General features: G+C 45.9%; 1 protein-coding gene across 1 annotated transcript in view; it reads right to left on the reverse strand.

Annotated features, from left to right (window-relative positions):
* SWAP70 (switching B cell complex subunit SWAP70) overlaps positions 1-24,743 on the reverse strand; it is a 64,640-nt gene that overhangs the window by 18,458 nt on the left and 21,439 nt on the right. The window contains exons 2-3 of the mRNA XM_056528000.1: positions 17,848-17,988; positions 7,288-7,461 (exon numbers count right to left, since the gene is read on the reverse strand). Coding sequence (XP_056383975.1) covers positions 7,288-7,461; positions 17,848-17,988 — 315 coding nt within the window. The remainder of the gene's footprint in view (positions 1-7,287; positions 7,462-17,847; positions 17,989-24,743) is intronic.

The raw sequence follows: 24,743 nt of genomic DNA on the forward strand, positions 1-24,743 counted from the left end.
AACAGAGTCCATATCCTGGCGGAGCTCCTGACGCCGTTCGGAAAAACGCATGTCAATGCGAGTGGCAAGATGGATGAGTTCATGTAGGTTAGCAGGGATTTCTCGTGCGGCCAGAACATCTTTAATGTTGCTGGATAGGCCTTTTTTAAAGGTCGCGCAGAGTGCCTCATTATTCCAGGATAATTCTGAAGCAAGGGTACGGAACTGTACGGCATACTCGCCAAGGGAAGAATTACCCTGGACCAGGTTCAACAGGGCAGTCTCAGCAGAAGAGGCTCGGGCAGGTTCCTCAAAGACACTTCGAATTTCCGAGAAGAAGGAGTGTACAGAGGCAGTGACGGGGTCATTGCGGTCCCAGAGCGGTGTGGCCCAAGCCAGGGCTTTTCCAGACAGCAGGCTGACTACGAAAGCCACTTTAGACCTTTCGGTGGGGAACTGGTCCGACATCATCTCCAAGTGTAATGAACATTGGGAAAGAAAGCCACGGCAAAACTTTGAGTCCCCATCAAATTTATCCGGCAAGGATAGTCGTATTCCAGAAGCGGCCACTCGCTGCGGAGGAGGTACAGGAGCTGGCGGAGGAGATGATTGCTGGAGCTGTGGTAGTAACTGTTGTAGCATAACAGTCAGTTGAGACAGCTGTTGGCCTTGTTGCGCAATCTGTTGTGACTGCTGGGCGACCACCGTGGTGAGGTCAGCGACAACTGGCAGAGGAACTTCAGCGGGATCCATGGCCGGATCTACTGTCACGGTGCCGGCTGGCAGGTGGTGGATCCTCTGTGCCAGAGAGGGATTGGCGTGGACCGTGCTAGAGGATCGGTTCTAAGTCACTACTGGTTTTCACCAGAGCCCGCCGCAAAGCGGGATGGTCTTGCTGCGGCGGTAGTGACCAGGTCGTATCCCCTAGCAACGGCTCAACCTCTCTGGCTGCTGAAGATAGGCGCGGTACAAGGGAGTAGACAGAAGCAAGGTCGGACGTAGCAGAAGGTCGGGGCAGGCAGCAAGGATCGTAGTCAGGGGCAACGGCAGAAGGTCTGGAATCACAGGCAAGGAACACACAAGGAACGCTTTCACTGGCACTAGGGCAACAAGATCCGGCGAGGGAGTGAAGGGGAAGTGAGGTGATATAGGGAAGTGCACAGGTGTAAACACTAATTGGAACCACTGCACCAATCAGCGGTGCAGTGGCCCTTTAAATCGCAAAGACCCGGCGCGCGCGCGCCCTAGGGAGCGGGGCCGCGCGCGCCGGGACAGAACTGACGGGGAGCGAGTCAGGTACGGGAGCCGGGGTGCGCATCGCGAGCGGGCGCTACCCGCATCGCGAATCGCATCCCGGCCGGAGGTGGTAACGCAGCGCCCCGGGTCCGTGGAACCGACCGGGGTGCTGCAGTGAGGGAAGTGTAGCGAGCGCTCCGGGGAGGAGCGGGGACCCGGAGCGCTCGGCGTAACAGTACATACATTACATTACTGATCCTGTACTGATCCTGAGTTATATCCTGTATTATACTCCAGAGCTGTACTCACTATTCTGCTGGTGAGATCACTGTGTACATACATTACATTACTTATCCTGTACTGATCCTGAGTTATATCCTGTATTATACCCCAGAGCTGTACTCACTATTCTGCTGGTGAGGTCACTGTGTACATACATTACATTACTTATCCTGTACTGATCCTGAGTTATATCCTGTATTATACCCCAGAGCTGTACTCACTATTCTGCTGGTGAGGTCACTGTGTACATACATTACATTACTTATCCTGTACTGATCCTGAGTTATATCCTGTATTATACCCCAGAGCTGTACTCACTATTCTGCTGGTGAGGTCACTGTGTACATACATTACATTACTTATCCTGTACTGATCCTGAGTTATATCCTGTATTATACCCCAGAGCTGTACTCACTATTCTGCTGGAGTGTACATACATAACATTCTTTATTCTAGTAATATTACTGTGCTGCGAACCTCAGGGGCGGGGCTAAGGCTCCTCTGCCTTCACCCCTGAGCAACAGGACAAAATGATATCTTAGCAGCTTGTAATAAGGTTTTCTTTACAGATATAATCATATAAACCAGTAGTCTCCAACCTGTATACCTCCAGATGTTGCAAAACTACAACTCCCAGCATGCCCGGACAGCCAACGGCTGTCCGGGCATGCTGGGAGTTGTAGTTTTGCAACATCTGGAGGTCCGCAGGTTGGAGACCACTGATATAAACACTTTAAAAGCTCAATAAAAGGGTTCCGTGTCATCTCTGAGGAATAATAAATAATCATTTTACATTTTAAGCCCCTTCTCCCCTCTGGCGGGGTCACCCCGGGTGTTTCGGATTTGTCATATACTGCAGGAGGCATTTATAAGGGTCACATGTGCATAAACTGCTGTGAAATCAGGTAAGTGAGAAGAGAAAATGTTTTATGACGTTATTCACATATATATATATATTTCAGCGTCAGTTCTTGGTCTCTGGGAATTCTGGGATTGTATTGTAAGCCTATAGGGGCCACGATTGGCCCCGGACCGCGATGAGCTGGCACCGGGAGGATGACGTGTGGACAGGGTGATCTCCGCAGTAATAAGAATTCTGTCTCAGACTCATTGCTGCTCCAGGGAACAAAGAACAGGTGGAAATTAACCCAGCGGAGGATTTTTGGCCCATGTGACCCCCGGGGGCCCCGGAGTCATTATATCTGCCGGCACCGTCCTGTGTGTGATGAAGAGACGGGCGCAACGGCGCCTAATGGGGGAAACCTTGGTCTCCTTATATATATATATATATATATATATATATATATATATATTATCCTTATTGTAAAGTGATGAGCTGGAGCACAAATACCCCGGGGTCATATATACAATGTATCCAGAAAGTCTTCACCCCCCACCCCTGCCTGTCTATATAAGGTCTCACAGGTGGAAAGAACTGCCTGTAGAGCTCAGACACAGCCCTGTCTATATAAGGTCTCACAGGAGGAAAGAACTGCCTGTAGAGCTCAGACACAGTCCTGTCTATATAAGGTCTCACAGGGGGAAAGAACTGCCTGTAGAGCTCAGACACAGCCCTTTCTATATAAGGTCTCACAGGGGGAAAGAACTGCCTGTAGAGCTTAGACACAGCCCTGTCTATATAAGGTCTCAAAGCTGACAATAAATATCAGAGCAAACACCATGAGTTAAAAAGAACTGCCTGTAGAGCTCAGAGACAGGATTGCGTGGAGTCAGGGATCTGGATAAGGCGACAAAAACATTTCTGCTGCACTGAAAGTTCCCAAGAGCTCAGCGGCCTCCATAACTCTTACCTGGAAGAAGGAACAACCAGGACTCTTCCTAGAGCTGCCACCCCACCAGACTAAGTAGTGCCCAATACCATCCCTACAGTGATCTTGGTGGGGGCAGCATCATGTCTGGAGGTAACAGGCACTGCCCATCACCTGCCCAATACCATCCCTACAGTGATCATGGTGGGGGCAGCATCATGTCTGGGGGAAACCAGGCACTGCCCATCACCTGCCCAATACCATCCCTACAGTGATCATGGTGGGGGCAGCATCATGTCTGGGGGAAACCAGGCACTGCCCATCACCTGCCCAATACCATCCCTACAGTGATCATGGTGGGGGCAGCATCATGTCTGGGGGAAACCAGGCACTGCCCATCACCTGCCCAATACCATCCCTACAGTGATCATAGTGGGGGCAGCATCATGTCTGGGGGAAACCAGGAACTGCCCATCACCTGCCCAATACCATCCCTACAGTGATCATGGTGGGGGCAGCATCATGTCTGGAGGAAACCAGGTACTGCCCAATACCATCCCTACAGTGATCATGGTGGGAGCAGCATCATGTCTGGAGGAAACCAGGTACTGCCCATCACCTGCCCAATACCATCCCTACAGTGATCATGGTGGGGGCAGCATCATGTCTGGGGGAAACCAGGTACTGCCCATCACCTGCCCAATACCATCCCTACAGTGATCATGGTGGGGGCCGCATCATGTTTGGAGGAAACCAGGTACTGCCCAATACCATCCCTACAGTGATCATGGTGGGGGCAGCATCATGTCTGGAGGAAACCAGGTACTGCCATCACCTGCCCAATACCATCCCTACAGTGATCATGGTGGGGGCAGCATCATGTCTGGGGGAAACCAGGTACTGCCCATCACCTGCCCAATACCATCCCTACAGTGATCATGGTGGGGGCAGCATCATGTCTGGGGGAAACCAGGCACTGCCCATCACCTGCCCAATACCATCCCTACAGTGATCATGGTGGGGGCAGCATCATGTCTGAGGGAAACCAAGCACTGCCCATTACCTGCCCAATACCATCCCTACAGTGATCATGGTGGGGGCAGCATCATGTCTGGGGGAAACCAGGCACTGCCCATCACCTGCCCAATACCATCCCTACAGTGATCATAGTGGGGGCAGCATCATGTCTGGAGGAAACCAGGTACTGCCCATCACCTGCCCAATACCATCCCTACAGTGATCATAGTGGGGGCAGCATAACCTAGTGCGTCACCAAAGGCAACTCATCTGTGAAACCTTCCTGTCATTATAGGTGACTATAGATAGGAAACGTTCAGCTGGGATGAGAAGTTGGTTAAAACTCCAAGTAATAAAACATTCTGCACAGATCGGGCACTTCCTCTTTCCCCTCGGTGTACATCAGGTGTGTGATATATAGAGCGCTATATCCTCCATACTTTACAGCTGAAAACAACCATATATAAGTGCAGTGAGAACCTGGTATCTGCCTGCAACAGAAGAAGGTAGAAACTCCTAATAAATCAGAGTTGTAGTGTAAAGCATAGAGGTGAAAGCCAAAGCCTGAGCTGGTCATGTGACAGAAGGTGGACTTCAAGTCCAATAGACAATGCAGCAGATTTAACAAGTCCAATAGACAATGCAGCAGATTTAACAAGTCCAATAGACAATGCAGCAGACATAACAAGTCCAATAGACAATGCAGCAGATGTAACAAATCCAATAGACAATGCAGCAGACATAACAAGTCCAATAGACAATGCAGCAGATGTAACAAGTCCAATAGACAATGCAGCAGACATAACAAGTCCAATAGACAATTCAGCAGACATAACAAGTCCAATAGACAATGCAGCAGATTTAACAAGTCAAATAGACAATGTAGCAGATGTAACAAGTCCAATACACAATGCATAAGACATAACAAGTCCAATAGACAATGCAGCAGATGTAACAAGTCCAATAGACAATGCAGCAGAAGAAACAAGTCCAATAGACAATGCAGCAGACATAACAAGTCCAATAGACAATGCAGCAGATGTAACAAGTCCAATAGACAATGCAGCAGACATAACAAGTCCAATAGACAATGCAGCGGATGTAGCAAGTCCAATAGACAATGCAGCAGATGTAACAAGTCCAATAGACAATGCAGCAGACATAACAAGTCCAATAGACAATGCAGCAGACATAACAAGTCCGATAGACAATGCAGCAGATGTAACAAGTCCAATAGACAATGCAGCAGATGTAACAAGTCCAATAGACAATGCAGCAGACATAACAAGTCCAATAGACAATGCAGCGGATGTAGCAAGTCCAATAGACAATGCAGCAGATGTAACAAGTCCAATAGACAATGCAGCAGACATAACAAGTCCAATAGACAATGCAGCAGACATAACAAGTCCAATAGACATACAGCAGACATAACAAGTCCGATAGACAATGCAGCAGATGTAACAAGTCCAATAGACAATGCAGCAGATTTAACAAGTTCAATAGACAATGCAGCAGACATAACAAGTCCAATAGACAATGCAGCAGATGTAACAAATCCAATAGACAATGCAGCAGAAGAAACAAGTCCAATAGACAATGCAGCAGACATAACAAGTCCAATACACAATGCAGCAGACGTAACAAGTCCAATACACAATGCAGCAGATGTAACAAATCCAATAGACAATGCAGCAGATGTAAGAAGTCCAATAGACAATGCAGCAGACATAACAAGTCCAATACACAATGCAGCAGATGTAACAAGTCCAATACACAATGCAGCAGACATAACAAGTCCAATAGACAATGCAGCAGTAGAAACAAGTCCAATAGACAATGCAGCAGATGTAACAAGTCCAATAGACAATGCAGCAGATGTAACAAGTCAAATAGACAATGCAGCAGATGTAACAAGTCCAATAGACAATGCAGCAGATGTAACAAGTCAAATAGACATACAGCAGATGTAACAAGTCCAATACACAATGCAGCAGATGTAACAAGTCCAATAGACAATGCAGCAGAACAAACAAGTCCAATAGACAATGCAGCAGATGTAACAAGTCCAATAGACAATGCAGCAGATGTAACAAGTCCAATACACAATGCAGCAGATGTAACAAGTCCAATACACAATGCATAAGACATAACAAGTCCAATAGACAATGCAGCAGACATAACAAGTCCAATAGACAATGCAGCAGACATAACAAGTCCAATAGACATACAGCAGACAGTGCACTGCATATTGGTTAATGGACATAAGCAGAAATGTGAAGGCAGCTCTGGAGGAAGCAATAAAAAAATAAAAAAACGAACTAACTTTTACTTATTATTACTATGATTATTATTATTATTAACAAGAATTGTGCCGCCACCTCCGTGACTCTGGTGGAGCAGCTCTGGCCAGGAATGGAGTCACCACCCGGCGCAGATTCATAAAAATATTTACAGATGAAGCATAAAACTTAGACAATGCAGCAGAAGAAACAAGTCCAATAGACAATGCAGCAGATGTAACAAGTCCAATAGACAATGCAGCAGATGTAACAAGTCCAATAGACAATGCAGCAGATGTAACAAGTCCAATAGACAATGCAGCAGATGTAACAAGTCCAATAGACAATGCAGCAGATGTAACAAGTCCAATAGACATACAGCAGACAGTGCGCTGCATATTGGTTAATGGACATAAGCAGAAATGTGAAGGCAGCTCTGGAGGAAGCAATAAAAAAATAAAAAACCGAACTAACTTTTACTTATCATTACTATGATTATTATTATTATTATTATTATTATTAACAATAATTGTGCCGCCACCTCCGTGACTCTGGTGGAGCAGCTCTGGCCAGGAATGGAGTCACCACCCGGCGCAGATTCATAAAAATATTTACAGACGAAGCATAAAACTTTACAGCGTTATAAATGTGAGCGACAAACAAAAGCAAAACAGAAACATAGCCGCCCCCCCCCCACCCCCCCCCCCCCCCCAGCCTCTTACCTCCTCGGGGACCAAGGTGAGCGGATACTTGTCGTCGGCCAGGAAGTTGAAGATGGTCCAGACCTTGAAGGCGCTGTCCTCGCTGATGCACAGGGAACTCCGCACCAGGTGCTTCTTGGCGCACAGAGTCCAGCACATCCTGTAGAACTCCACCTTGTCAAATTCTCCTTGGACCTTAAAAAAAAAAAGGGAAAAAAATATCGTAAATATTCGGTACAAAATTTGTATCCCAAAGTGTAAAACAATTCCAGCCCCCGGCCTAGAAGACCCCTGTACCCGTGAGCGATAGTACGGCCGTATAACCGTATAAGTCATTAAGTGGCCAACACATTCAGTGACTCTCCTGCTGTTGCAAAACTACAAATACCAGCCGTTGGCTGTCCGGGCATGCTGGGAGTTGTAGTTTTGCAACAGCTGGAGACCACTGTTGTAAGGAATGACAAGAGATGGCAGCACTGAGAACACATCAAGGCAGTCAGTTCTTCTTTTTTTTTTGTCTGCAGCAGCCAACACTAGGGGGAGCTGACTATACAGATTTATCATTGAGTCTAATGTATAATCAGTATGCAGTGAGCTCCCCCTGGTGGTGGCTTCAGACAAACAGGATTTTATCATGTTACTCTATAGTTGTGCAGAAGGTTAAGAACTTTGTATACAACAAACTGAACTCCAACCTCTATACAGGTATATTAATAATGAATCAATGCAGATTTGTGGGTCTATTTTGTTAACCCCTTAGTAACCAACCGATTTTAATGACTGTTTTTTTTTTCTTTTTGTCTGCTCAGAATGTTATCTGCATGCAGACTCCACTGTATACAGATTTATCATTCAGTTCAATGTATAATCAGTATGCAGTGAGCTCCCCCTAGTGATGGCTTCAGACTAACAGAATTTTATTGTGTATTTCTTCTACGTCTATGCAGGGAGTTTAGAGCTCTGTGCACAACAATCTGAGACCCAACCTTTATACGGATATATTGAAGGGTTACTCCAAAGGATAGGGGATAAGATGTCTGATTGCGGGGGGCCCGCCACTGGGGACCCCCGCAATCCCCCCTGCAGCAGCCGGTACCTCAGCAGCCCAGAGCTAAGTTTTCTCTCGAGGCTGATGATGGGCGGAGGAGGGGCCGGGCTCTTGACGTCACGTCCGCCCCCCTCAATGCAAGTCTATGGAAGGGGCTTCATGCCCCCTCCCATAGACTTGTATTGCGGGGGTGGGGCATGACATCACAAGGGGGCGGACTGTGAGATCACAATGGCCCATCCCCTGCACCTTCCATCATCAGCCTCGGAGAAAACTTAGCTCTGGGCTGCTGCAGGGGGGATTGCAGGGGTCCCCAGTGGTGGGCCGCCCGCGATCAGACATCTTATCCCCTATCCTTTGTATATCCTTTGTATACCCCTTTGTACCCCTTTAAGAAGGAATCAGTGCAGAGTGTTGGATCTATTTTTTAACCCCGTTGCGACCAGCCTATTTTTCACCTTACAGACTATGTGTTTGGGTAACATAACATGAGGACTTTATTAGCTGGATGATAACTTTTCATCTGCCTGCAGCCACCACCAGGGGGAGCTCATTGCATACAGATTTATCATTGAGTCTTATGTATAATCAGTATGCAGTGAGCTCCCCCTGGTGGTGGCTTCAGAGAAACAGATTTTTATCATGTAACTCTGTCAGTGCAGGGGGGTTTAGTGCTCTGTATACGACAAACTGAGCACCAATGTTTCCCTGATAGGTACGGGGTGGGCCTTAGAAGTTATATAGTATATGAAGATTTCGGGGCTTGATAGCTATTGGTGCCAAGGTTGCATGACTCCAATGCGTGAGGTTTCCCATTGTCTGTGTCACCTAAGGGGTTAAAAAAGCATTGCCCAATGTCAGCAGCTGAGGAGCCCGTTCTGGGGGGGCCTTTATCTTCATCTGTATTCCGCGCTCCTTTCTAGTTACACGAGTCGCCATTCTTCATCCCTGGGAGATTCATGTTATAAGATGAAGTTGTTTTTCTGGGCTCGGGGCCAGGACCCCCGTCTGCCCGTCCCCCCGGGGTCACAATGAGCCCCCTGTTCACTCGCCCCATTTGCTTGTCTGCAAGATCAATAATTCATTTGCATCTGTGAAAAACAAGAATCTTGGCCGAGGTTTCATAAATGGGGGAGGGGCTCACAGCAGGCCGGGCGGGGGGCATGGAGGGGGGGGGGGCGGAGGGGGGGGGGGGTAATCGCAGCATCTCCGGCTTTATCATGGTAATCTGGATCCACAGCAACTGGGGCAGAAATGTTATCCCAGAAATCAGGGTTTCCAACCAGAATGCCTCCAGCTGTTGCAGAACTACAACTCCCAGCATGCCCGGAGAGTCGTTGGCCATACTAGTCTTCCCAGTACTGATCAGCTGCTGTATGTTCTGGAGGAGTCATGTAGTCTTTCCAGTACTGATCAGCTGCTGTATATCCTGGAGGAGTCATGTAGTCTTTCCAGTACTGATCAGCTGCTGTATACCCTGGGGGAGTCATGTAGTCTTTCCAGTACTTATAAGCTGCTGTATGTCCTGGAGGAGTCATGTAGTCTTTCCAGTACTTATCAGCTGCTCTAAGTCCTGGAGGAGTCATGTAGTCTTTCCAGTACTTATCAGCTGCTGTATGTCCTGGAGGAGTCATGTAGTCTTTCCAGTACTTATCAGCTGCTGTATGTCCAGGAGGAGTCATGTAGTCTTTCCAGTACTGATCAGCTGCTGTATGTCCTGGAGGAGTCATTTAGTCTTTCCAGTACTGATCAGCTGCTGTATGTCCTGGAGGAGTCATGTAGTCTTTCCAGTACTTATCAGCTGCTGTATGTCCTGGAGGAAGTCATGTAGTCTTTCCAGTACTGATTAGCTGCTGTATGTCCTGGAGGAGTCATGTAGTCTTTCCAGTACTGATCAGCTGCTGTATGTTCTGGAGGAGTCATGTAGTCTTTCCAGTACTGATCAGCTGCTGTATGTCCTGCAGGAGTCATGATGTCTTTCCAGTACTGATCAGCTGCTGTATGTTCTGGAGGAAGTCATGTAGTCTTTCCAGTACTGATCAGCTGCTGTATTTTCTGGAGGAGTCATGTAGTCTTTCCAGTACTTATCAGCTGCTGTATTTTCTGGAGGAGTCATGTAGTCTTTCCAGTACTGATCAGCTGCTGTATGTCCTGGTGGAAGTCATATAGTCTTTCCAGTACTTATCAGCTGCTGTATATCCTGGAGGAGTCATGTTATCTTTCCAGTACTTATCAGCTTCTGTATACCCTGGAGGAGTCATGTAGTCTTTCCAGTACTTATCAGCTGCTGTATATCCTGGAGGAGTCATGTAGTCTTTCCAGTACTGATCAGCTGCTGTATTTTCTGGAGGAGTCATGTAGTCTTTCTAGTACTTATCAGCTGCTGTATGTCCTGGAGGAAGTCATGTAGTCTTTCCAGTACTTATCAGCTGCTGTATACCCTGGAGGAGTCATGTAGTCTTTCCAGTACTGATCAGCTGCTGTATATCCTGGAGGAAGTCATGTAGTCTTTCCAGTACTGATCAGCTGCTGTATGTCCTGGAGGAAGTCATGTAGTCTTTCCAGTACTTATCAGCTGCTGTATGTCCTGGAGGAAGTCATGTAGTCTTTCCAGTACTGATCAGCTGCTGTATGTCCTGGAGGAGTCATGTAGTCTTTCCAGTACTTATCAGCTGCTGTATGTCCTGGAGGAGTCATGTAGTCTTTCCAGTACTTATCAGCTGCTGTATATCCTGGAGGAAGTCATGTAGTCTTTCCAGTACTGATAAGCTGCTGTATGTCCTGGAGGAGTCATGTAGTCTTTCCAGTACTTATCAGCTGCTGTATGTCCTGGAGGAGTCATGTAGTCTTTCCAGTACTGATAAGCTGCTGTATGTCCTGGAGGAGTCATGTAGTCTTTCCAGTACTTATCAGCTGCTGTATGTCCTGGAGGAGTCATGTAGTCTTTCCAGTACTGATCAGCTGCTGTATGTCCTGGAGGAAGTCATGTAGTCTTTCCAGTACTGATAAGCTGCTGTATGTCCTGGAGGAGTCATGTAGTCTTTCCAGTACTTATCAGCTGCTGTATGTCCTGGAGGAGTCATGTAGTCTTTCCAGTACTGATAAGCTGCTGTATGTCCTGGAGGAGTCATGTAGTCTTTCCAGTACTTATCAGCTGCTGTATGTCCTGGAGGAGTCATGTAGTCTTTCCAGTACTGATCAGCTGCTGTATGTCCTGGAGGAGTCATGTAGTCTTTCCAGTACTTATCAGCTGCTGTATATCCTGGAGGAAGTCATGTAGTCTTTCCAGTACTGATCAGCTGCTGTATATCCTGGAGGAAGTCATGTAGTCTTTCCAGTCAGACACAGTGCTCTCTGCTGCCACCTCTGTCCGTGTCAGGAACTGTCCAGAGCAGAAGCAAATTTCCATAGCAAACCTCTCCTGCTCTGGATATTACTGATCCTGTGCTGATCCTGAGTTATATGTTCTTCTCCCTATGTTGATCCTGTAGCCCTTGATTCCCTGTATTGGTTTTTTCTTCTTCTCTTCCTCTCAGCGGCCTCCATTGTTCTTCTGCTCTTAGTCACCAGACGTTCCGATCTGCGATTCTGATTCACCCGTTTCCTTTAGATATTTCTGGGTCGGTGACTAACGTAAATCCGTTATGATGCAGGAACCTCTGAGCTGTCCTGGCGCCACCATAGACAGGTGGGGGTCTCCCTAACAAGCCCCCAAAGTCATCATAGGCCGCATATTGATTCCAGAGAGCTGTGCAATTCTTCATTTCACCAGTGGTGGCGCTGGAGGTAAACTGAGCACTTGCTGTCAGACTCCTCTACAGCAGTGGTCTCAAACTGTGGCCCTCCAGATGTTGCAAAACCTCAACTCCCAGGAGCCCCATAGATTCACCCTATGACCTCACTGGGCCTAGGACAAAGTCAAACTGCAGAATCCAAAGTAGTCTTTCCCAACCAGTGTGCCTCCAGCTGTTGCAAAACTTCAACTCCCAGCATGCCCTCATGGCAATCTAAAGCAGTCTTTCCCAACCAGTGTGCCTCCAGCTGTTGCAAAACTTCAACTCCCAGCATGCCCGGACAGCCGTTGGCTGTCCGGGCATGCTGGGTGTTGAAGTTTTGCAACATCTGGAGGGCCACAGTTTGAGACCACTGCTCTAGATGTAATCCATTCTGTAATTCCCTCGTCTATTGCATTGAGCCTTTTCGTCACAATGTGTCATTTCATGTCCATAATGTTGCAAAAATGACTTTACACCAAATGCAGATAACGCTATACAGGGTCCAGAGGTGACGATGTTTAAAGGGTTTGTCCAATGTAAATCACTGCAGAAAGAAAAGATCCGCTTGCTGTCAGTGAATGGAGATGTCCATTGTTCGTCCAGGCTGACCTAGTCCTGATAACACAGCCGAATTCGCAGCTGATCCTCCCCAAAATCCTGAACGTGTGAATGGGACGTTACAATGGGGGAGGTCTGAGACTACAATGGATCTCATCCCCTGAATGTATCGAAAAACGGCAGCTGCACACCCCCCTTGTCTCTCATGCTTTCTCTCCTGCACACCCCCCTTGTCTCTCATGCTTTCTCTCCTGCACACCCCCCTTGTCTCTCATGCTTTCTCTCCTGCACACCCCCCTTGTCTCTCATGCTTTCTCTCCTGCACACCCCCCTTGTCTCTCATGCTTTCTCTCCTGCACACCCCCTTGTCTCTCATGCTTTCTCTCCTGCACACCCCCCTTGTCTCTCATGCTTTCTCTCCTGCACACCCCCCTTGTCTCTCATGCTTTCTCTCCTGCACACCCCCCTTGTCTCTCATGCTTTCTCTCCTGCACACCCCCTTGTCTCTCATGCTTTCTCTCCTGCACACCCTCCTTGTCTTTCATGCTTTCTCTCCTGCACACCCCCCTTGTCTCTCATGCTTTCTCTCCTGCACACCCCCTTGTCTCTCATGCTTTCTCTCCTGCACACCCCCTTGTCTTTCATGCTTTCTCTCCTGCACACCCCCCCTTGTCTCTCATGCTTTCTCTCCTGCACCCCCCCCCCTTGTCTCTCATGCTTTCTCTCCTGCACACCCTCCATGTCTCTCATGCTTTCTCTCCTGCACACCCCCCATGTCTCTCATGCTTTCTCTCCTGCACACCCCCCCTTGTCTCTCATGCTTTCTCTCCTGCACACCCTCCATGTCTCTCATGCTTTCTCTCCTGCACCCCCCCCCTTGTCTCTCATGCTTTCTCTCCTGCACACCCCCTTGTCTCTCATGCTTTCTCTCCTGCACACCCCCCTTGTCTCTCATGCTTTCTCTCCTGCACACCCCCTTGTCTCTCATGCTTTCTCTCCTGCACACCCCCCTTGTCTCTCATGCTTTCTCTCCTGCACACCCCCCTTGTCTCTCATGCTTTCTCTCCTGCACACCCCCCTTGTCTCTCATGCTTTCTCTCCTGCACACCCCCCTTGTCTCTCATGCTTTCTCTCCTGCACCCCCCCCCCCTTGTCTCTCATGCTTTCTCTCCTGCACACCCCCTTGTCTCTCATGCTTTCTCTCCTGCACCCCCCCTTGTCTCTCATGCTTTCTCTCCTGCACACCCCCCTTGTCTCTCATGCTTTCTCTCCTGCACACCCCCCTTGTCTCTCATGCTTTCTGTCCTGCACCCTCCTTGTCTCTCATGCTTTCTCTCCTGCACACACCCCTTGTCTCTCATGCTTTCTGTCCTGCACCCTCCTTGTCTCTCATGTTTTCTCTCCTGCACACCCCCTTGTCTCTCATGCTTTCTCTCCTGCACACCCTCCATGTCTCTCATGCTTTCTCTCCTGCACACCCCCCTTGTCTCATGCTTTCTCTCCTGCACCCCCCCTTGTCTCTCATGCTTTCTCTCCTGCACCCCCCCCCCCCTGTCTCTCATGCTTTCTCTCCTGCACACACCCCTTGTCTCTCATGCTTTCTCTCCTGCACACCCTCCTTGTCTCTCATGCTCTCTTTCCTGCACCCCCCTTGTCTCTCATGCTTTCTCTCCTGCACACACACCCTTGTCTCTCATGCTTTCTCTCCTGCACACCCCCCTTGTCTCTCATGCTTTCTCTCCTGCACACCCCCCTTGTCTCTCATGCTTTCTCTCCTGCACACCCTCCTTGTCTCTCATGCTTTCTCTCCTGCACACCCTCCTTGTCTCTCATGCTTTCTCTCCTGCACCCCCCCCTTGTCTCTCATGCTTTCTCTCCTGCACCCCCCCCCCCCTTGTCTCTCATGCTTTCTCTCCTGCACACCCTCCTTGTCTCTCATGCTTTCTCTCCTGCACCCCCCCTTGTCTCTCATGCTTTCTCTCCTGCACACCCTCCTTGTCTCTCATGCTTTCTCTCCTGCACACCCTCCTTGTCTCTCATGCTTTCTCTCCTGCACACCCTCCTTGTCTCTCATGCTTTCTCTCCTGCACACCCCCTTGTCTCTCATGCTTTCTCTCCTGCACCCCCCCTTGTCTCTCATGCTTTCTCTCCTGCACCCCCCCCCCTTGTCTCTCATGCTTTCTCTCCTGCACACACCCCTTGTCTCTCATGCTTTCTCTCCTGCACACCCTCCTTGTCTCTCATGCTTTCTCTCCTGCACACCCCCTTGTCTCTCATGCTTTCTCTCCTGCACACCCTCCTTGTCTCTCATGCTTTCTCTCCTGCACACCCCCCTTGTCTCTCATGCTTTCTCTCCTGCACACCCCCCTTGTCTCTCATGCTTTCTCTCCTGCACACCCTCTTTGTCTCTCATACTTTCTCTCCTGCACACCCTCCTTGTCTCTCATGCTTTCTCTCCTGCACCCCCCCCCCCCTTGTCTCTCATGCTTTCTCTCCTGCACACCCTCCTTGTCTCTCATGCTTTCTCTCCTGCACACCCCCCTTGTCTCTCATGCTTTCTCTCCTGCACACCCCCCTTGTCTCTCATGCTTTCTCTCCTGCACACCCCCCTTGTCTCTCATGCTTTCTCTCCTGCACACCCCCCTTGTCTCTCATGCTTTCTCTCCTGCACACCCTCCTTGTCTCTCATGCTTTCTCTCCTGCACCCCCCCCTTGTCTCTCATGCTTTCTCTCCTGCACACCCCCTTGTCTCTCATGCTTTCTCTCCTGCACACCCCCCTTGTCTCTCATGCTTTCTCTCCTGCACACCCTCCTTGTCTCTCATGCTTTCTCTCCTGCACACTCTACTTTACTTGGTCCAGACTGATGTCACAATCACAGTATCCTGGGTGCCACGTGATCCGCTCAGTATATATATAGATCATGGTCATTATAATATAACGGCCTTCGTTTCTTACTTCCTCATTGTGTAGAATAGAGGTCAGGGAGGATCCCGTCTGCCATGCTGGGCTGTCTCAGGGTGACACCATGTATGACAGACAGGAACATCTTATATATTCTAACAATGAATCACTGGGAAAATTGTAAAGAATAAGAAGAGCGAGGGAAGGAAGAACATGGAGGATGGGAACTGCTGTCTTCTGATCCTTTGTTATATCTGATCCTTTGTTATATCTGATCCATTGTTATATCTGATTCATTGTTATATCTGATCCATTATTATCATCTGATCCATTGTTATATCTGATCCATTATTATCATCTGATCCATTGTTATATCTGATCCATTATTATCATCTGATCCATTGTTATATCTGATCCTTTGTTATATCTGATCCATTGTTATATCTGATCCTTTGTTATATCTTATCCATTGTTATATCTGATTCATTGTTATATCTGATCCATTGTTACATCTGATCCATTATTATCTGATCCATTGTTATCATCTGATCCATTGCTATATCTGATCCATTATCATCATCTGATACATTGTTATATCTGATCCATTATTATCTGATCCATGGTTATTATCTGATCCATTGTTATCATCTGATCCATTATTATCTGATCCATTATTATATCTGATCCATTGTTATATCTGATCCATTGTTATATCTGATCCATTATTATCTGATCCATTATTATCTGATCCATTATTATATCTGATCCATTGTTATATCTGATCCATTGTTATATCTGATCCATTATTATCTGATCCATTATTATCTGATCCATTATTATCTGATCCATTATTATCTGATCCATTATTATCTGATCCATTGTTATCATCTGATCCATTGTTATCATCTGATCCATTATTATCTGATCCATTATTATATCTGATCCATTATTATCTGATCCATTATTATCTGATCCATTGTTATCATCTGATCCATTATTATCTGATCCATTATTATATCTGATCCATTATTATATCTGATCCATTGTTATATCTGTTCCATTGTTATATCTGATCCATTATTATCTGATCCATTATTATCTGATCCATTGTTATTATCTGATCCATTATTATATCTGATCCATTGTTATATCTGATCCATTATTATCTGATCCATTATTATCTGATCCATTATTATCTGATCCATTATTATCTGATCCATTATTATCTGATCCATTATTATCTGATCCATTATTATATCTCATCCATTGTTATATCTGATCCATTATTATCTGATCCATTTTTATCTGATCCATTATTATCTGATCCATTATTATCTGATCCATTATTATCTGATCCATTGTTCTTATCTGAATAATTTTCTGTAAATATTAGTTTGGGAGAGGGGACACATTCTAACACCGATCCCCGCAACGATACCTGGCAGAGATTTGAGGGGTTTTCTCTGTGTTCCTGGTAATTGTTCCATTGTTTGCTGATCCCTGGGACAGGTAAATCTCATATTAAATGACACAGAGGAACAAGATAATCCTGGTATCAATGTCTCCTAACAACCCAGGTGCTGAAGATTAAAGGGGCCCTCCACTACAGATAATAACCTCAAATAGACCCTACAACCACCATCACCCCTGTTGGTGAAAGCTTTCTAATAAGTAATCAGGGGGTCACACCATGGTGACTGGGAAACCATAAAGGGGCATCCTCACCTGTCTGATACATAAGAGTCCCAGCTCTTCTCTTTCTGGTAAAATCAACTTTGAGTAAAAAAAAAAACATTAGGCGAACTGCAGTGATCAGACTCCACACCCATCTCTCTGCAAAGCCAGATAATTAATGGGACATGTAGACAACAATAGGAAATCCTTTCTGTGATAAGGTTTCAAATCAGTATGGCTGAAGCACCTTGTGCCTGCCACATCAGCTAAAACAGGTAAGCACAAGGCATACACAAGAACCTCTTCATTATTCTATAATAATAGACTATGCTGCACTATAGAAGAAGAAATAAAATTCTCGGAGCGCTTCGTTAATCCTCTTTAATATTTTTTTCCCCATCTGTCCTGATAATGTTTAGCAGACACACCGCGTCCTGCAATGGACCTCCATTCAGTGACAGCAAGCAGAGATCTTGTAAAGTGTACATGAAAAAATGAAGATTTTTAAAATCATAATAGAACTGGTAAAATCCTTTAGTAGCAAGAAAACCTAAATATCCTACAGGCAGATCCCCCTCTGACCACACTGGGTGCATTATTATAATATTCTGGATCATCTCACCTTATCCAGGATGAATTTATTCAGGTACGGCATGTAACCCTGGTTGGACACGGGACCCTCATCATCATCCCGGAAATGTTCCTCCAGAGCCACCGGATCATGCGGAACGTTCAGCAACGTACAGAGATTGTGAGAGAGAACCTGAGGGAGAACAAAGGAGAAGATCAGCGTCTAATACAGATATCATATACATCAATATACAGAGCAGGGGATACATCCTGTATTATATCCTGGAGCTGCACTCACTATTCTGCTGGTGAGGTCACTGTGTACATACATTACATTACTTATCCTGTACTGATCCTGAGTTATATCCTGTATTATACTCCAGAGCTGTACTCACTATTCTGCTGGTGAGGTCACTGTGTACATACATTACATTACTTATCCTGTACTGATCCTGAGTTATATCCTGTATTATACTCCAGAGCTGTACTCACTATTCTGCTGGTGAGGTCACTGTGTACATACATTACATTACTTATCCTGTACTGATCCTGAGTTATATCCTGTATTATACTCCAGAGCTGTACTCACTATTCTGCTGGTGAGGTCACTGTGTACATACATTACATTACTTATCCTGTACTGATCCTGAGTTATATCCTGTATTATACCCCAGAGCTGCACTCACTATTCTGCTGGTGAGATCACTGTGTACATACATTACTTATCCTGTACTGATCCTGAGTTATATCCTGTATTATACTCCAGAGCTGTACTCACTATTCTGCTGGTGAGGTCACTGTGTACATACATTACATTACTTATCCTGTACTGATCCTGAGTTATATACTGTATTATACTCCAGAGCTGTACTCACTATTCTGCTGGTGAGGTCACTGTGTACATACATTACATTACTTATCCTGTACTGATCCTGAGTTATATACTGTATTATACCCCAGAGCTGTACTCACTATTCTGCTGGTGAGGTCACTGTGTACATACATTACATTACTTATCCTGTACTGATCCTGAGTTATATCCTGTATTATACTCCAGAGCTGTACTCACTATTCTGCTGGTGAGGTCACTGTGTACATACATTACATTACTTATCCTGTACTGATCCTGAGTTATATCCTGTATTATACCCCAGAGCTGTACTCACTATTCTGCTGGTGAGATTACTGTGTACATACATTACATTACTTATCCTGTACTGATCCTGAGTTATATCCTGTATAGAGCTGCACTCACTATTCTGCTGGACACTCATACATAACACTCTCACACTGTTACAGCAGAAGATGTGGTGTAATCCCTTTCGTGTTGATTCTGCAGATTTCACTTCCTTTCTTATCGTTTTCTCCTCTTACACAATAATTACAAAGTCTTCTTAGAAATCAATGTGGTTTAAAGTTTAATGTTTTACATTTGTTGGAGGAAGAACAAAGCAGCTACAACAATACAGGAATGAACAAGATGGCGACTGGAGCCTCATACAGAACCTGGCGCGCGGTGAACGGGTGAATCCGCAGACACAGTCGACACCACCGGGAGCAATCGCCAAATTGTGCCAAAGTCACAGCCTATAGGGGGATGAGGAGACCCCATAATACCAACTGCTAATTCTGGGCAGCCCATAGATGGCGCTATAGTTGATCTTTCCTCTCATAATTCCAACTTCTCTGCAGAACTTTTTGTTAAAGGGGTACTCCGCCCCTAGACATCTTATCCCCTATCCGAAGGATAGGGGATAAGATGTCTGCTCGCGGGGGTCCGACTGCTGGGGATCACCCTGCTGCACCTGGTGTGCCGGAGGCTCGTGACGTCACGGCCAATCCCCCTCAATGCAAGTCTATGGGAGGGGGCGTGACGGTCAGTCACGCCCCCTCCCATAGACTTGCATTGAGAGGGCGTGACCGTGACGGAACGAGCCTCCACCCCACTTTGCCAGTCATCCGGCAGGGAGCGAAGTTCACTCCATGCACTGGATGTCTGGGGTACCGTGGCCGAGATTGCGGGGGTCCCCTATCCTTTTGAAATGGGATAAGACGTCTAAGGGGTGGAGTACCCCTTTAAATGTTTTTTTATTTTTTTATTTTTATTTTTTAAATTGTTTTATTTGTTGTTGTTGTGTTTTTGTTTTTGTTTTTTTATGGAAGTAAATTAGACTACATCAGACCCCAAAAATATATATTTTATTTATTTTGGGGTTTTTTGATGGTGAATAAGGGTTCTGAGGAGAGTAGATATTTTTAATAAAGTGTTGTTTTTTTTGTTGTTTTTTAACTTGTGTGTTGTTGTTGTTTTTTTTTTTGCTTAGTAGAGGAAGCCTTCTGATTGACGTTATCCATTACCAGGCCAGGGCTTAGGGTTAGCCCATAAAACAGATAATGCTAACCTTCCCTATATACCCACCTGACTGGGCAGAGCTGAGTACGGAGAGGCTTAGACTCTAAAATACCATGGACTGAGTCTGGGACAGTAGCAGACTGGCACTATAAGGCTGGGAAGGACCAAAATAAATCCTCTTTCCAATCTTGGTAGTGCCAGGCTGCTACTGCTTGGTTTGTATCTAGATGGTTTTGGAAAATATGGGGGTGCCCTATAGAATTGGTTTTCATAATAAATAAATAAAATGCATAGAATTCCCAATTATTTTTCCAAAACCATCCAGATACCAACATGGCAGTGGCAGCCTGGCACCCCAGGCATTCTTGGCCTAATACTACCAGCCTGCTACTGCTCCAGACTCAGTTCAGGCGGGCCAGTACCGGACTCTTCCCAGTACCTCTGGTTCTAGTGGGTACTAGGGAAATATGGGGTGGGGCAGAATGCGCAGTTTTACTGGCTAATGACGGCTTCAACTGCAAAGTCACACTTAAAGGGGTACTCTGGTGTAATTTTATTTTATTTTATTTTATTTTTATGAACTGGTGCCAGAAAGTTATACAGATTTGTAAATTTCTTCTATATCAAAATCGTAATCCTTCCAGTACTTATCAGCTGCTGTATACTCCACAGGAAGTTGTGTAGTTCTTTTCTGTCTGACCCCAGTGCTCTCTGCTGACACCTCTGTTGATGTCAGGAACTGTCCAGAGTAGGAGCGAATCGCCATAGCAAACATCTCCTGCTCCGGACAGTTCCTGACATTTACAGAGGTGGCAGCAGAGAGCACTGTGGTCAGACTGGAAAGAACTACACAACATCCTGTGGAGCATAGAGCAGCTAATAAGTACTGGAAGGGTTAAGATTTTTAAATAGTAGTTATTTACAAATTTGTCCGGCATCGGTTGATTTGAAAAAAATTGTTTTCCACCGGAGTACCCCTTTAATTTAGAGAAAAATTGCAATAAAACCATGAAAAAAGAAATATATATATATATATATATATATATATATGTTTTATTTATTATTATTTATTTATTTATTTAATTTAATTTATTTATTTTGTTTTTTTTTGTGTGCGACAATGGTATTTTTCCTGGATGCATTCCATTCATACATTCAGCGCGGTCTTGCAATGCATTCTGGGGGAAGCCGCAACGCGATAGGCTGGGAACATCTGGCGGCACCGTCTCACGCCATACAAATACGGCGCAAGACAGATAGATTAGTAACTACTGAAATCACATGGTCCGGCCCTGCAGAGTGGATACGGCCCTTGGTTCCCCAACCCTGATTTAGGACCATGTGAGCAACTGAGAATCCGTCCCGTGTGAACTGTAGCCAAGAAATGTAAGAAATCACATTACTGGAAGTCATTGAGGTATAACAGAGGGAGGGTCTGAGGGGGGCGCCGCACACCCTGAGCAAATACACCTGGAATAAGAAAGAGGAACCGGGGGGGGGGGGGGGGCCGTAATAACAAACCAAGAGCCCATTATAACGTTTTATAGGTTCCAATTATGGAAGAGAGAAGAAGCCAAGAACAGGAAAACATTGTATCCACCCGATCCCGGAATTACCCCAACCAGGGTGCCTCCAGCTGTTGCAAATCTACAACTCCCAGTATGCCCGGGCATGCTGGGAGTTGTAGTTTTGCAACAGCTGGAGGCACGCTGAATTCTGTCTAATTAAAATATTCTGCATGCTGTCAGTGAATGAAAACACTCCTGGTCTGCACATAGTAGTAAAGACAATTGTATTCAGTCTAGACAATGCTCTGTGAGCTAAACATCCTGGACTCCAGACTGATACATTGTACATAGCTAGTCCTGCTCTCAGCTGAGAAGTATATACAATTGTATCCAGTCTAGACAATGCTCTGTGAGCTAAACATCCTGGACTCCAGACTGATACATTGTACATAGTCCTGCTCTCAGCTGAGAAGTGATAATTGTATCCAGTCTAGACAATGCTCTGTGAGCTAAATATCCTGGACCCCAGACTGATACATTGTACATAGCTAGTCCTGCTGTCAGCTGAGAAGTGATACAATTGTATCCAGTCTAGACAATGCTCTGTGAGCTAAACACCCTGGACCCCAGACTGATACATTGTACATAGCTCGTCCTGCTCTCAGCTGAGAAGTATATACAATTGTATCCAGTCTAGACAATGCTCTGTGAGCTAAACATCCCGGACCCCAGACTGATACATTGTACATAGCTAGTCCTGCTCTCAGCTGAGAAGTATATACAATTGTATCCAGTCTAGACAATGCTCTGTGAGCTAAACATCCTGGACTCCAGACTGATACATTGTACATAGCTCGTCCTGCTCTCAGCTGAGAAGTATATACAATTGTATCCAGTCTAGACAATGCTCTGTGAGCTAAACATCCTGGACTCCAGACTGATACATTGTACATAGCTCGTCCTGCTCTCAGCTGAGAAGTATATACAATTGTATCCAGTCTAGACAATGCTCTGTGAGCTAAACCTCCTGGACTCCAGACTGATACATTGTACATAGCTCGTCCTGCTCCCAGCTGAGAAGTGATACAATTGTATCCAGTCTAGACAATGCTCTGTGAGCTAAACATCCTGGACTCCAGACTGATACATTGTATATAGCTCGTCCTGCTCTCAGCTGAGAAGTGATACAATTGTATCCAGTCTAGACAATGCTCTGTGAGCTAAACATCCTGGACTCCAGACTGATACATTGTACATAGCTAGTCCTGCTCTCAGCTGAGAAGTATATACAATTGTATCCAGTCTAGACAATGCTCTGTGAGCTAAACATCCTGGACTCCAGACTGATACATTGTACATAGTCCTGCTCTCAGCTGAGAAGTGATAATTGTATCCAGTCTAGACAATGCTCTGTGAGCTAAATATCCTGGACCCCAGACTGATACATTGTACATAGCTAGTCCTGCTGTCAGCTGAGAAGTGATACAATTGTATCCAGTCTAGACAATGCTCTGTGAGCTAAACACCCTGGACCCCAGACTGATACATTGTACATAGCTCGTCCTGCTCTCAGCTGAGAAGTATATACAATTGTATCCAGTCTAGACAATGCTCTGTGAGCTAAACATCCCGGACCCCAGACTGATACATTGTACATAGCTAGTCCTGCTCTCAGCTGAGAAGTATATACAATTGTATCCAGTCTAGACAATGCTCTGTGAGCTAAACATCCTGGACTCCAGACTGATACATTGTACATAGCTCGTCCTGCTCTCAGCTGAGAAGTATATACAATTGTATCCAGTCTAGACAATGCTCTGTGAGCTAAACATCCTGGACTCCAGACTGATACATTGTACATAGCTCGTCCTGCTCTCAGCTGAGAAGTATATACAATTGTATCCAGTCTAGACAATGCTCTGTGAGCTAAACCTCCTGGACTCCAGACTGATACATTGTACATAGCTCGTCCTGCTCCCAGCTGAGAAGTGATACAATTGTATCCAGTCTAGACAATGCTCTGTGAGCTAAACATCCTGGACTCCAGACTGATACATTGTATATAGCTCGTCCTGCTCTCAGCTGAGAAGTGATACAATTGTATCCAGTCTAGACAATGCTCTGTGAGCTAAACATCCTGGACTCCAGACTGATACATTGTACATAGCTAGTCCTGCTCTCAGCTGAGAAGTATATACAATTGTATCCAGTCTAGACAATGCTCTGTGAGCTAAACATCCTGGACTCCAGACTGATACATTGTACATAGTCCTGCTCTCAGCTGAGAAGTGATAATTGTATCCAGTCTAGACAATGCTCTGTGAGCTAAATATCCTGGACCCCAGACTGATACATTGTACATAGCTAGTCCTGCTGTCAGCTGAGAAGTGATACAATTGTATCCAGTCTAGACAATGCTCTGTGAGCTAAACACCCTGGACCCCAGACTGATACATTGTACATAGCTCGTCCTGCTCTCAGCTGAGAAGTATATACAATTGTATCCAGTCTAGACAATGCTCTGTGAGCTAAACATCCCGGACCCCAGACTGATACATTGTACATAGCTAGTCCTGCTCTCAGCTGAGAAGTATATACAATTGTATCCAGTCTAGACAATGCTCTGTGAGCTAAACATCCTGGACTCCAGACTGATACATTGTACATAGCTCGTCCTGCTCTCAGCTGAGAAGTATATACAATTGTATCCAGTCTAGACAATGCTCTGTGAGCTAAACATCCTGGACTCCAGACTGATACATTGTACATAGCTCGTCCTGCTCTCAGCTGAGAAGTATATACAATTGTATCCAGTCTAGACAATGCTCTGTGAGCTAAACCTCCTGGACTCCAGACTGATACATTGTACATAGCTCGTCCTGCTCCCAGCTGAGAAGTGATACAATTGTATCCAGTCTAGACAATGCTCTGTGAGCTAAACATCCTGGACTCCAGACTGATACATTGTATATAGCTCGTCCTGCTCTCAGCTGAGAAGTGATACAATTGTATCCAGTCTAGACAATGCTCTGTGAGCTAAACATCCTGGACTCCAGACTGATACATTGTACATAGCTCGTCCTGCTC

Source organism: Hyla sarda, chromosome 6, assembly GCF_029499605.1.
Source record: "Hyla sarda isolate aHylSar1 chromosome 6, aHylSar1.hap1, whole genome shotgun sequence".
Taxonomy (NCBI): domain Eukaryota; kingdom Metazoa; phylum Chordata; class Amphibia; order Anura; family Hylidae; genus Hyla; species Hyla sarda.